General features: G+C 57.5%; 2 protein-coding genes across 5 annotated transcripts in view; both read left to right on the forward strand.

Annotated features, from left to right (window-relative positions):
• LOC120699192 overlaps positions 1 to 15,110 on the forward strand; it is a 36,004-nt gene that overhangs the window by 14,007 nt on the left and 6,887 nt on the right. The gene's annotated exons all lie outside the window — the stretch shown is intronic.
• LOC120699193 lies at positions 3 to 11,039 on the forward strand. Its single transcript, XM_039983082.1, has one exon. It carries the CDS (start codon positions 9,638 to 9,640, stop codon positions 10,931 to 10,933), a length of 1,296 nt encoding a protein of 431 aa, XP_039839016.1. The 5' UTR covers positions 3 to 9,637; the 3' UTR covers positions 10,934 to 11,039.

Below are 15,110 nucleotides of genomic sequence, written 5' to 3' on the forward strand. Positions count from 1 at the left end.
TACGCTGATTCTGTACTCTATGGAGCAGAAGATAATTCATATTGTGTATTTTATTTTTCTAACTATGCAAACCACATTTTTGTTGTTGAGAAGGCTTCAGTAGTGAAAGCAATATGGCTTGGAAAATAATAGATTGATTGATGAGATGCAAGAACATATACATATATAGGCAAGGGTCTCTGGGGTTTATGGAAACAGTACCAGCCAGGAGATCCTTGCCTAATAGATCATCATCTATCCCATCTATCTATCCCAGGGCTGCAGCTGTGCAGCACATGGCAAGGCACAAGGCCTGTGCACCAGCACCTAGGGCCAAAGGCCCGACCCAATAACCCTTGCTAACACGCCCCTGCAGTCTGATCGTCGGCACCTCGAACGTTCAGGCTGGACCTAAACTCTGTGAAGACAGAAGAAGGCAACCCCTTGGTGAAGACATCAGCCTACTGTGAAGAGGTAGGCACATGCATGATGCAAACATCACCAACTGCAATGCGCTCGCGAACAAAATGAAGATCAATCTCGATTACTTGGTACGCTGATACTGAACTGGGTTGGAGGACATGTAGACAGCGCTGATGTTGTCACATTAGACTAGAGCAGCGCGCCGAAGGGGTGCATGGAGCTCAAGAAGAAGCTGCAGCAACACCATTAGCCACAGTGCGATACTCAGCTTCAGCACTCGATCGGGACACGCTGTTCTGCCACTTCGAAGACCAGGAAACCAAGTTATCGCCAAGGAACACTGCATAACCTGAAGTAGACTTCCGTGTGTGAGGACTGCCAGCCCAATCAGCATCGGATTATACAGTCAGCTCGGTCTATGATTGTTATATTAGGGATATATCTATATTAGGTAGATTAGGATTGTATTCGTACCATACCATATCTGTAGGAGAGGCTCCTTGCCCTCCAAGTCATGTACCCCTATATATTCAGCCATAAGGCTCAAGCTAATACAATCATCCATTACACCAATTCTATTCCTCCTACATGGTATCACGAGATTAGGTTCTATCCTGGTCTCCAACCTTTGTTTTCCGCTCCTCCCCGGCGCCACCATCCTTCAGGCGCCGCAGGCCGTCCTTGGCTCGCCCCCAGCAAGCCTCCACGACGGTCCCATAGCGCCCCCCCGGCGAGATGTCAATCTTTGCCGGGGGGCACGCCCTCCACCCTCTCCGTGGCAGACCGTCGATCTGCCGTTCCTCTAGGTGTCATGGCAGATCAATTTGATCTATCGCCGTCGTCAAGCAGCAACAAATCGTGAAGAACCTACCCGGGTGTTGCCGTTCGCGAAATGGCCTTGGCCTCCTTCTGTGCTTCTCTCCTGGCGGATCCTCTCCGCCCCGGCCTTCTACCCCAATGCTCCTCGCCGTGTGTCGGGACGCCACCTCGCCGCCTCGCTGGGCCTTCGCCCACCGGTGGCTGTGGCATCGCCGGCCGCGCCGGACTCCTCCACTGCTCTCCTTCCACGACGCCGTGCCAAGCTGCATCCGCTCCGCTGGTCCTTGGTTCGTCGAGGGACGTTGCCGCGGCTGGCTGCGCACGTCTTCCCGGGGTGCGCCCTTCCTCCAGAGGTCCTTGGGTGGGCGCCGTGGCAGGCGACTCCGCCTTGCCTCCGTTCGGCCCCTCCCTGGCGGGATCGAGCAGGCGGCTACGCTCCCACGATGCCCAGCCCTCTGAATCGACCACCCGTGACGCCTCCTCTGCTCTCTCTTTCTCTCGCACAAGACCGCTGGCGTGTTGTGCAGAGAGCAAAGAAGATAAGATGGGCGATGTGTTTTGCTAAGCGCACATCATGAGTTCTACACATGAAATTGCTGATGTATCTTTTCTTCGCTCGATCAGAGATCGAGATTGAGTCGCCCATCGCCTGTCGACCTCGCGCCTCTACTTTGACGTCGGCATCGACTTCACTGGCTTCCTCCTCGACTCCGACTGTGTGGCATGGCAAGATGGACGGCGCCCTAGGGGACGCCCGTCTGCACCGCCCACCTCGCTGCTTCGTCCGCGCGTCGTCCTCCGCCGGCTCGTCGTCGCCTCCATCGATCGGGATGCCTCCGCCAGCTTCGCCCATCGTCGCCTCGCCTCGCGCATACCCGGCCTGATCAACCGACGTGCGTGATCCACCTGGCTCCCGTGACGTAAGTCCTCGTACTGCGCGCCTCTTCCCCGAGTATGGAGGGCTGCCGCTGCTTCGCCTCTTTGGGCAGCTGCGGCGCCACCCGTGGTCTCCTTCGCCGTTGCATCCTCATCGCCGCCGACCACGTCCACGACCTTGTCGTCGACTACGTGTCGCTGCGCCCTGCGCATGGTCTTCGTCAAGCTGTTCGAGTTCTTCGCCGACTTCTACAACCGCCGCCGCCGCGACCGCTACGCCAAGCTAGCTGGCCTTTTGGGCTAGTGCTTGGCTTCTCTATCTCAATGCTTCGTCCAGCACGACCTCGTCGCCACCACCATCGTCTCTACTTCGCCTACTTCGTCTACTCCGACAATTGCGGGCTACTTCGGCTTCTTCTCCCTCGCCGCCCTGCACCGCAACTGTCGTCGAGACCTCTGCTGGTCCCCTACATTTCTGCGACTTGGTTGTGCGTCCGGTACTGGCAACACCGGCACGTGCCTTCGTCCCCGACGCGCTACTGGGTCTGGCAAACCCTGTACTCTCCTCGGCCTTGGCGGTTTGACGGCGTCATCCTCGCTTCGTCCTCGACGCATCATCGTCTTCGTCTATGACGCCTCCGCGCCACCACTATTTGGCGCCCCCTTGCGTGCCAGAGGCTTCATGTGCGGCTACCTTTGCATCGGCTACCTCGACAGCTACATTGACCACGGCTACCCTACACAGCATCCTCGACCATGGCTACTCACCCTCCAGCTCGGCTACCTCGACATCGGCACAAAGGGCTACCATCTGCTTGAGCAACCTTGTGGGTTTCCACTCCAGCCACAGCATTTGCGGCGCACTGACCGTTGTGACTGCGGGGGGATGTCAGCTCGCCGACTTCTCTCCAGTCTCACCATCTGCGACGCTCCGCTGAGTGCCGGGGATGTTAGAGTATATTAGGGATATCTCTATATTAGGTAGATTAGGATTGTATCCGTACCTTACCATATCTGTAGGAGAAGCTCCTTGCCCTCCAAGTCATGTACCCCTATATATTCAGCCCTAAGGCTCAAGCTAATACAATCATCCATTACACTAATTCTATTCCTCCTACAGTGATGAAGGATGTAGAACCAAGCCCAGGTGAAGAGTGCCTTGAATATATCTCAGAATCCTTTTTAGAGTCTCAAGATGAGGTTCCTGTGATCATGCATATGGAGACAGACTTGCTGAACAGCATAGGCGATATCCGACCGAGTGAAAGTCAGATACTGAAGAGCACCAGCCAAACTGCGAAAGTCTGAAGCATCCTGAACAGGTAGTCCATGTTGGAATAGCAACAACTATAGGATGAGCAGGAAGGGAGGAGCTGAGAGGAGACTTGTTTTTGAGCTGCTGTTAGCTACAGCTGGCTGCCCTTTGCTTCTTATTTATAGCTGAAAGGGAACTCTATACATTAACCCTAGTGGCTTGCTTACCAAGAGAAAGACTTGACTCAAGCTTGCAGCCCAAGCCATGACCAAACTTACTCCCTAAGGAAACTAGACTTGCTGCCTAAGGAAAGACAGAAAAAGACCCTACACTAACGTGAGTAAACTAACTCTAGTTAGATAGATAACTGACACAAGGAGCATTGAGTTCATGGAAACCAACTCGCCCTAATGCCTTCGTTAGGATGTCTGCGAGTTGGTCCTTAGTGCTGAGAAATTCAGCAAAGATGCTCCCATTCTCCAAGCACTCGTGGTTGAAGTGGTACCGCACGTCGATGTGCTTGCTCTGCTTGTGGAAGACCGGATTCTTGCTGAGTGCCAGTGGGGACATGCTGTCCATCTTCAGCTTCACGGTGGCAGCTCCCTTCCCTTTGAGGTCACCGAGCAACCGTGCCAGCCAGATGGCTTGGCTTGCCGCCGTGGTTGCGGTAACGTACTCTGCTTCACAAGAAGGCAGAGCAGCGATCCGCTGCTTCGTCGATTGCGAGCTAATTAGGCTAGCACCGAGGAAGAACAAAGCACCAGAAGTGCTCTTGCGTGTGTCGATGTTGCCGGCAAGGTCAATATCTGAGTAGCCAACCAACTTAGCCTCCCCCGAATTGCGTGGGTAGATAAGGCCATAGTCAATTGTGCCGGCAATGTAGCGTTGTAGACGCTTCACGGCGCCCATGTGCTCCATGGTGGGGCGCTCCATGAAGCGACTGACGTATCCCACCGAGAAGGCGAGATCTGGCCTCATGTGGACGAGGTACCGCAGACTCCCGATGATCCGCCGGTATGTTGTGGCGTCGATCTGTTAAGCCATGCTTTCACGGCTCAGCTTGAGCCGTTCCTCCATGGGTGTAGGCACGGGATTGCAGCCCTTCATGCCGGCGGTGTCGAGGATGCGCGCCATGTGGCTCCTCTGGGTCAACGCGATTCCTCTGGCATTCTGGAGCACCTGAATCCCCAAGTAGGAGAGGAGCCCAAGATCGCTCATGAGAAACTGTGCCTTCATCTCATCCTTGAAGCGGTTGATCACGGTGGGATTGGTTCCGGTGATCACCAAATCGTCGACATAGATGTCGATGAGCAGACGCGCTCCGCCATGGCCACGTCTATAGACAACGTGCTCATGGGCGCTCTACTCGAACCCAAGGTTCCTCAGTGTGGCATCAAGGCGCGCATTCCAAGCACGCGAGGCTTGGCGCAGCCTGTAGAGTGCCTTCTTCAGGCGCAGCACTTTGCCTTCTTGCCTGGGGACGACGAATCCAGGTGGCTGTGTCACAGACCTCCTCCAGCACTCCGTTGAGGAACGCCGACTTCACATCCATGTGATGGACGGCCCACCCCTCATGGGCGGCTAGTGCGAGAAGGAGCCGCACGGACTTCAGTCGTGCAACAGGGGCAAAAACTTCATCGAAGTCAATGCCGGGCCGCTGCACGTACCCCTTAGCGACAAGGCGCGCCTTGTGCTTGATCATGGCGCCAGCCTCGTTCTTCTTCAGCTTGAAGACCAAGCACAGCCCAATCGGACAATGGCCACGTGATAGGTCCATCAGCTCCCAAGTGCCATTCCGCTCAACGGCTTCCATCTCCTTCATGGCAGCTTGCCATGCTGCATCTGCCTCGATGAAGGAGCTTGGCTCTCCTTCACACACAAGGCAGAGTGCCTCATCATCAACCTCACATGCCGCTTGACCGAGAACTGGAGCGCTGCCGATCATGTTGTCGATAACGCGGTACCGCAGAGGTGTGTCCTCATGGGACGCATCGACCCGTTCGTCCTCGTTGGGCGGTGGTGAGACGAACGCCGGTGCAGTTGGTGGCGAGGTCGGAGCTAGCGTGAACGGCGGAGGCGATGGAGACGGTGGTGGAGCAGGGGATCCAGAAGTATGTGACTCCTGGTAGTGCTAAAACATGGGATCCTGCTCCCCCTCCTACAGCAACCGGTGCAGGCGAGATTGCCTGCTCGACCTCCGTGATGATGAAGTCGCTGCAAGGTGGAGCAGCATCGCCGGCCTCCCAATCCCTGCTCGCCTCTTTGTCGAAGATGGCGTCACGCATCACCTGCACGCGCTTGTGCATCGGGTTCTATGCGCGGTAGTCCTTGATGCGCTTATTGTATCCGATGAAGATCATGGCCGTGCTGCGGTCATAAAGCTTGCGGAGTTGTGGGTGACCGTCCTTGACGTAGACCGCACACCCAAATGTCCACAAGTGCGGCACCGCCGGCTTCCGGTCATGCCGTGCCTTGTATGGTGTCATGCTGTCCAGGCTCTTGGTGGGAGCACGATTCAGCAGGTATACTGCCGTCGTGATCCAGGCTCTTGGTAGGAGCACGATTCAGCAGGTATGCTGCCGTCGTGACCGCGTCCCCCCCCCCAAACTCCGCTGGTAGCTTCCGCTGCTTCAGCACTCTGCGTGCTGTCACCACTACGTTCTGGTTCTGCCTTTCAACAACGCCGTTCTGCTGCGGGCTGTATGGCACACTGAACTGGAGCTGCACACTATGCTCCTCACAATGGCGGGCGAACTCATTCGAGGTGAACTCGCGACCATTGTCGGTGCGGATAGCGCGCAGCCTCCTGTCGCACTCTGCTTCTGCTGCTGCCTGAATGCGATGAATTGAAGCCGCCGTGTCGCCTTTCCTGTCTAGGAGGACCACCCACATGTAGCTGCAGAAGTCATCGACCAGCAACAGGAAGTAGTGGCGTCCACTGGTTGTCGCAGGCGTGATCGGGCCGCAGACATCGCCATGGACAAGGTTGAGGCATCCTTTGGCCCGGAAATTCGCCTGCTTGGGGAAGGGCATGCGACGATGCTTGGTGGTGATGCAGATGTCGCAGAGCTAGTCCACATGTTCGAGGTCTGGCAGCCCGCGCACCATCTTGTGGCGAGGCATACGTCGTAGCGCGTTGAAGATGTGGCCGAACCGGTCATGCCACCGCCATGCGTCGTTATCATGTCGAGCAGCGGGGCAAATGGGGCGCGCGACGTCGAGGTGCAGCAAGTACAGACGATTGGCGCCGCGCCGCACTTTGGTGAGCAGCCGCTGCTACCGATCCCAAGTGCGAAGCACGTCGTCGTCGATGTGGATCGTGGCGTCGTTCTCATCCAGCTGGCCTAGGCTCACGAAGCTATTACAGAGCTGCTCGATGTAATAGAAACCGGTGAGGAGCTTGTGTGCGCCACTCTTGCCGGTGAAGACGACAGAGCCACAGCCCTGGATGCTCACCACCGAGTCGTCGCCGAACTTGACGGAGCTGACCACGGACCGATCAAGGTTGGAGAAGACCTCAATGCGGCCCGTCATGTGATTGGTGGCCCTTGTATCAAGGTACCACCCATCAAGATGCTCGTCGTCATCATCCGCAGCTCCAAGGAACGCCTGCGCGCGTGGCTCTTCGAGGCGCACACCCTCCGGCGCTACCGAGAGCTCACAAACAAGCGCCATAAGGAGTGTGGGCTCCTCGTCGTCCCCATCAGCTTGGGTGAGGTGTGCCTGCCCCTTCTTCGGCTTGCAGCAATCCTTTGCCCAATAGCCAAAGCGATCGTAGTTGAGGCACCTGTCCTTGTCGTCATCACTGCCTCCATCCTTGGCGTTAGGAGCGCGAGTTTGCTTCTTGCGCGCACCACGTGAGCGGCGTCTTCCATCGCCACTGGACTTGGGGGACTCGGAGCTCCGGTCGCTGTCACGCCTCTGCTTCATCCGAGCGAGCCACTGCTCCTAGGTGAAGTAGAGCTTCCCGCCGCACAACAACGGCTGATCTGGGGCTGATTGCGGTGGCGTGCCGTCACGATCATCGACAGCCTTTAGCCGCCCCGTCACCTCGATCGTGAGGTCTGCTGCAGCAGAGTCTCGGTCGACATCGCGATCTGCGAGTACTTTTTGGGGACAACGTGCAGAAGCTTCTCAACAGCACTTTGCTCATCGATGGTTTCGCCGTAGATGTTTAGCGAACTCATTAGGCCAGAGAGGCAAAGCGCGAAGTCATCCACATGCTCGCCGTCGTGGAAGGAGATCAACTACCACTCCCTACGCAGCTGCTACAGGATTGTCTTACGGGCGCGATTAGAGACGATGTGAATCGACTTGATCGCTTCCTACGCCTCCTTGGACGTCGTCTTCACCTTCAAGGTGCGGATCATCTCCGAGAATGGCGTCAAGCACCATGCGATCCTCCTGGCGATTAGCATCACCATGCTCAACCGCATCCCAGAGGCCTCGGGCCTCCAGCTTCACCTTCATGAGGAGGCTCCAATCCTCATAGTTATCGCATGTTAGCTGCGGGAATGGTGTGCCGGCCACCTCCTTCACGCGTTGGACGACCACGTTTGGTCCGTCTCGGCGCCGCCCGCGCCGTGCTGTGGAAAGGGACCGGTGACGATACGTCTGCCGCACGAGCCGGAGCTGACGCCATGGATCATCAACCTCGGCTCTGGTACCAAATGTTGGAATAGCAACAACTATATGATGAGCAGGAAGGGAGGTTTGCTTGCTGTTTTGGGATAGCAGGAGCTGAGAGGAGAGACTTGTTTTTGAGCTGCTGTTAGCTACAGCTGGCTGCCCTTCGCTTCTTATTTATAGCTGAAAGGGAACTCTATACAATAGCCCTAGTGGCTTGTTTACGAAGACAAAGACTTTACGAAAGCTTGCAGCCCAAGCCATGACCAAACTTACTCCCTAAGGAAACTAGACTTGCTGCCTAAGGAAAGACAGAAAAAGACCCTACACTAACGTGAGTAAACTAACTCTAGTTAGATAGATAACTGACACAAGGATTATTGCTAACAGTCCATCAGCAGGAAGCTTGGGAATTGTATCCATAGGCGTAGAGTGCTCTTGCACTCGGTCATACCAACACGATCAAGAATGTCTAGCATATACTGTCGCTGTGAAAGGAGAAGACCAAAACTGCATCGCTGAACATGCTTCCCCAAGAAGTGGTGAAGCTCGCCGAGATCCTTCATAAAGAACTCCAGCTGTAGTGTCTGAATGGTGCGCATGAGGAGAGCTGGAGAAGGTGTAAGCATGATGTCATCAACATATAGCAATAAGTAAATGAGATCTGATCCACGGCGATAGACAAACAAAGAAGTGTCTGACTTGGATTCCACAAATCCTAGGGTGAGTAGATGAGCAGCAAACCGACTACCGATTGTACCAGGCACGGGGAGCCTGCTTCAATCCATAAAGCGACCTGTTGAGGCGGCAAACAAAGTCTGGATGAGTAGGATCCTCGAAACCAGCAGGCTAAGCAAACAGTCTCTGACAATGTCGTGGAGAAAGGCATTCTTCACATCCAACTGATGAATACACCAACTGGGGAGAGTGCTAAGGATGGCACAGTGCGGACGGTAGCTGGCTTTACGACAGGGCTGAAAGTCTTATCGAAACCCACGCCAGGTTAGCCACGAAGAACCCACTGCGCCTTGTAGCGCTCAAGAGACTCATCAGACAAAAACTTGTGCTTGTAAATCCACTTGTCGGAGACGACTAGCACACGGCGGACGGGGAACGATGTCCCACGTGTGGTTATGCAGTAGGGCAGCATGCTCTTCCTCCATAGCGGCCTGCCAATTCAGATCAGCGAATGCAGTATTGAAGGTCTTCGGAACGGGAGACAACGACGCAGTGTGGAACAGTGCAGGTTGGCGAAACTCGCACTTGGCGCGTGTGGTTATGCCGTGCTAGTTCACCACTGGGAAAACGGGCACGGCGCCCTTCGGCAGGACTGGCGGCGTAGCAGCTGTTAGAGAGACATGTATAGGCTGGCCCACGAGCCTCTAGCTTAGCCGGCCTGCCAGCCATTGGGGCTGGGCGCCACACCTATGTCCAGGTGCGCCCCCCAGGATATGTGTTGGTTAGGATAGGCAAGGATCCCTCTGATTGGGTTGTTACCATACGTGGCGGCATCCTTGCCTATATGTATCTGTACTGTGCTCCGCACCCTAATCAATCTAATCATCTTCCGGCCATACTCGCTTATATGGTATCAAGAGTCCGGGTTTCCCCCGTGATTCTCCTTCCGCTGCCCTAGCCGCGCGCCACCTTGGCTGCACCATGGCCGGCACCCTTCCCCCCACTGACGACGCTGAAGCCGCCGCAGCCGCGGCCGAGCAGCAGTGTCTTGCGGCCGCCGTCGAGCTGCAGCGTCTCACAGACGCGCGCACGACGCGACAGGCGAAGCACGAGGCTGCCCTCGCGCGCGCCAAGACGGCCGAGGCCGCGGCCGCCGCCGAACGCGATGCCGCCGCCGCTCGCGTTCGCGAGGCCCTCGCCCTCACGGCTGAGGAACGCGCCACCGCTGACCAGGAACGCGACGCCGACGCCGACGCCGATTACCCTCCCGCCGACGACGTCCGCGCTGCCATGCTCCTTCATGAGGCTGCCGCTGTTCTGAACCTCCATGCCCAAGCCGCCGGCGTACAAAACATCCGCAGCCTCATACCCGTCGTCCTCGACGCTTCCTCCGGCTCCTACACGCGGTGGCGTGAGCAGTTCCTGCTCGCCGTCGGCCGCTTCGCCCTCCAGGACCACGTTGAGGAAAACGCTCCACCCCCCTCCTCTCCGGATTGGGAGCGGATGGACTGCGTCGTCCGCTCCTGGCTTCACGGCACCATCTCCGCCGAACTCGCCGAAGCCGTTATGGGGCGCGGCGGATCTGCACGGGCGGCCTGGCTCGCCATCGAGGCACAATTTCTCGGCAATCGCAAAACCCGTGCCCTGCATCTCGACGCCCGGTTCCGCCACTTCTGCCAAGGTGACTTGTCCATCACCGATTACTGTAGGAAGTTCAAGTCCATGGCCGACGATCTCGCCGACCTCGGTGAGCCTGTCACGGATCGCACCTTGGTGCTGAACGTGATCCGTGGCCTCAACGAGAACTTCACCGACATCGGCCGCCATCTTCGTCGCGGGCGCCCGTTCCCGACGTTTCTCGATGTCCGCAACGATCTCCTGCTTGAGGAGATCACCGCGGCTCAGCGGCACTCTGCTGCGCCGACTGCCCTTCTCGCCGCGGGCGCTGGCGGCGCCTCGTCCGGATCTCCTGCGCCGCGCTCCTCTGCTCCACAGCAACCCCCTTCCAAGGCCAGGGGCGGCTCCGGCAGCGGCTCCGGGGGCGCCACCGGCGGTGGCCGGAACCGGCGGAGCAAGCGCGCGGGCCGCTCCGACTCCAAGCGCGGCACCTCAGGCGGCGGCGACTCCAGCGCCAGCTCCTCCGCTGGGCAGGCCGCGGGCGGCGCACCGGCGGCCGGGCAGTGGCCGTCGTTCTACAATCCCTGGACCGGGTCCATTCAGATGTGGCCCGGTCCAAGGCCTCTGCCTCCCCAGGCCGCCGCCCGGCCCGCTTCGTAGCACGCTCTGCTGGCCCAACAGCAGGGGGCGCCCTCCCATGCATTGGCCTCATTCGTCGCCCCCGCGACGCCACCTGCGCCGTGGGCCGCCGCCGGCCCAGGAGCTTTCGGCCCTGCTCCTCAGTGGGGCGCGCCCAACCCGTGGGCTGGGCTCCCTGGCTTCTACAGCCCCGCCGGTCAGCCGTCTTGGGATCAACAGTCTCTTGCGTCCACCTTCAGCACCATGACGTTGAACCAGCCGCAGCAGACCGAGTGGTACTTCGATTCAGGTGCTACCTCCCACATGGCTTCTGATTCTCGCTCTCTTTCACATATTTTTCCCCAGCGGTACCCTTTTCCCTCAGCTATTGTTGTCGGTGATGGATCCTTACTCAGCACACCTGTCAGGAGCCCTGCATCTTAATAATGTTCTTGTCTCTCCAAAACTTATTAAGAATCTTATATCTGTGCACCAGTTCACTTCTGATAACAACTGCTCTGTGGAATTTGACCCCTCTGGTTGTTCTGTGAAGGATCTCGGGACTTGGAACGTGATCGCCATGTGCAATAGCTCCGGACCGTTGTACCCACTTCACCTCCCTGCTGCCGCCACTGCCCTAACTGCCGGCTCCACCTCCACTCTATGGCATCGTCGTCTGGGTCACCTTGGTCAGGAGTCCCTGGCCAAATTAGCTTCTATGCTTCCGTCATGTAATAAAGATGTTAGTTTATCCCCATGTCATGCGTGTCAACTCGGCCTCCACACCCGTCTTCCTTTTCGGGTGTCGTCGTCCCGAGCCATAAACAAGTTTGATCTTATTCATTGTGACTTGTGGACCTCTCCCATCGTTAGTGTCTCAGGTTATAAATATTATTTGGTCATTCTTGATGATTGTTCTCACTACTTGTGGACGTTTCCTCTGCGTCTAAAGTCCGACACGTATGACACCCTAACTAACTTCTTTTCTTATGTGACCACACAGTTCAGTGCCACCGTTAAAGCTGTCCAGTGCGACAACGGGCGCGAGTTTGATAACTCCAGCGCCCGAACCTTCTTCCTCACCCATGGCACACACCTGTGCATGTCATGCCCCTACATCTCGCCTCAGAACGGCGGCGCAGAGAGGATCATTCGTTCAGTCAACGACATCCTCCGCTCGCTCCTATTCCAGGCGAGTTTGCCACCTTCCTACTGGGTCGAGGCCCTGTCCACTGCCACTTACCTCCGGAACCTCCTCCCCACCAAGACGCTAGCCATGTCAACACCACACATGGTTCTGTATGGATCGCCACCATCCTACAGCAACCTCCGCGTCTTCGGTTGCTTGTGCTATCCCAACATGTCCGCCACGGCAAGACATAAGCTAGCGCCCCGCTCTCTTCCGTGCATCTTCCTTGGGTATTCCGCTCACCATAAAGGGTACCGCTGCCTTGACACCTTGTCTAACCGTGTCATCATATCCCGACACGTCGTGTTTGACGAGTCCACGTTCCCCTTTTCTGAGCTTTCGCCACACCCCACGCCACAGGCATATGATTTTCTGGAGGACTCTACTGACTTTGTGCCGGCTCCTATAGGACCGTCACAAACCCCTCTGTCTGCAGGTTCTCCCATTGTGCCTCTTGCAGGACCACCGCCCTCGGTGTCGGTGCCGGTGCCCACCTCGGCCACTGGTGCGCCCTCTCCCGCACTGCCATGTGCGGCCCCTGGCGCGACGTCCCCCGCGCTGCCACGCGCAGCCCCTGGAGCGTTGACCCCCCTCCGCGCTGCCACGTACAGCCCCGACGGTCCCGCCAGGGTTCTCCCCGCGCAGTCCGGCCGCCTCGGCCGCCGCACCGGCGGGACCCGCCGACTTCTCGACGGATGGTGCAGCCTCTCCCACCGGTGCAGCCCTTCGACCGTGTGTACACACGGCGCGGCGCACCTGCTCCACCACCGCCGCCCAACATCGGTGCCCTGCCCCTGCCCCTGCCCAAGGGCGCTGTACCCGTGCCCCCCCCCCGTCGTCAACCAGCATCGCATGGTTACCCGTGCGAAGCTCGGCTTCCGGCAGCCTGCGCTCTTCACCGTGGCCCCTCTGTCTCCGGTTCCGAAGACCTTCCGTAGCGCCCTTGCCGATCCGAATTGGCGGGCGGCTATGGAGGAAGAACATGATGCTCTCCTGAAGAACCACACTTGGGATTTGGTCCCTCGACCGCCGCGCACCAATCTGGTCACCGGCAAGTGGATCTTCAAGCACAAGCTCAAGGCTGATGGTTCTTTGGAGCGGAAGCTCAAGGCTGATGGTTCTTTGGAGCGGTACAAGGCTCGTTGGGTTCTTCGCAGGTTCACTCAACGCCCAAGTGTGGACTTCGACGAGACATTCAGTCCTGTGGTCAAGCCAGCTACCGTCCGCACAGTTCTGTCCTTGGCGCTCTCTCGCCGGTGGCCCATTCACCAGCTGGACGTCAAGAACGCCTTCCTCCATGGCACGCTCTCTGAGACGGTCTACTTTGCACAGCCCGCTGGTTTTGAGGACACTGCTCATCCTGACTACGTCTGTCGGCTCAACAGATCTCTCTATGGATTGAAGCAGGCTCCTTGTGCTTGGTACAGTCGCTTCGCAGCTTATCTGCTCAGCCTGGGATTTGTCGAGGCCAAGTCAGACACCTCTCTGTTTGTCTACCGCCGCGGCACTGACACTATATATCTGCTCTACGTGGATGACATTGTCCTCAGTGCCTCTTCATTAGCTCTTCTCTAGCAGACTATTCAGGCCTTACAGTAGGAGTTCAGCATGAAGGATCTTGGTGAGCTGCACCACTTTCTGGAGATGCATGTCAGGCGCCATGGCACAGGCCTTCTCCTATCTCAGCGACAGTACATGCTGGATATCTTGGAGCGCGCTGGCATGACCGAGTGCAAGCAGTGCTCTACTCCCGTGGACACCAACCCCAAGTTGGCGGCTGATGGCCCACCAGTTCAGGACGCTTCTGAGTTCCGGAGTCTTGCAGGTGCCTTGCAGTACCTCACTTTCACCAGACCGAATATCGCTTACGCTGTTCCGCAAGTTTGCTTGCATCTGCATGATTCGCGTGAGCCTCACCTTGCTGCATTGAAGCGTATCCTGCGCTACATCAGAGGCACACTTCACCTGGGGCTTCTCCTCCGACCGTCTTCACAGAGCGAGCTGACTGTGTACTCCGATGCAGACTGGGTAGGCTGTCCGGATACTCGCAAATCCACATCAGGTTATGCAGTGTTTCTCGGGGACAACCTAGTCTCCTGGTCGTCGAAGCGGCAGAACACAGTGTGTCAGTGTCCAGATCTAGTGCTGAAGCTAAGTACCGCGTTGTGGCAAATGGTGTTGCCGAAGCCACATGGCTGCGCCAGCTTCTCCTTGAGCTCCATGCGCCTCCCCAGTGCGCTTCGTTGGTCTATTGTGACAACATCAGCGCGGTCTACATGTCCAACAACCCCGTCCAGCATCAGCGCACCAAGCACATTGAGATTGATCTTCACTTCGTGCGGGAGCGTGTTGCTGTTGGTGATGTCCGCGTCATGCATGTTCCCACATCATCTCAGTACGCCGACATCTTCACCAAGGGACTTCCGTCTTCGGTGTTTACGGAGTTCAGGTCCAGTCTGAACGTCTGCGCTGCCGACGATCAGATTGCGGGGGTGTGTTAGAGAGACATGTATAGGCTGGCCCACGGGCCTCTAGCTTAGCCGGCCTACTGGCCATTGGGGCTGGGCGCCACACCTGTGTCCAGGTGCGCCCCCCCAGGATATGTGTTGGCTAGGATAGGCAAGGATCCTCTGATTGGGTTGTTACCATATGTGGCGGCATCCTTACCTATATGTATTTGTACTGTGCTCCGCACCCTAATCAATCTAATCATCTTTCGGCCATACTCGCTTACAGCAGCGACGGTCAGTGTAGGCGTAGCAGCGATGGTCCGTGTAGGAGGAGCAGCAGGCGCTCGGCATGTGTAGACGTAGCGGACGACACGATCGGGGGTGGCTGCAGGCGGTGCAGCGGCCGCCGAGGCACCGCTGGTCGGTACAGCAGCTGCGGGAGAGCCGCTGGTGTGACCAGGAGCTTCGGCAGCAGGGAGGGCGGTGCTGGAGACCGGTTGGGCGCCATGCCCAGCAGGAGAGGACTGCGAGAGCCCTGCTGTGCGAGGTAGAGGGTTGCCCACGGCCGGATGAGACGCGT

This window comes from Panicum virgatum, chromosome 3K (genome assembly GCF_016808335.1).
Source record: "Panicum virgatum strain AP13 chromosome 3K, P.virgatum_v5, whole genome shotgun sequence".
NCBI lineage: Eukaryota > Viridiplantae > Streptophyta > Magnoliopsida > Poales > Poaceae > Panicum > Panicum virgatum.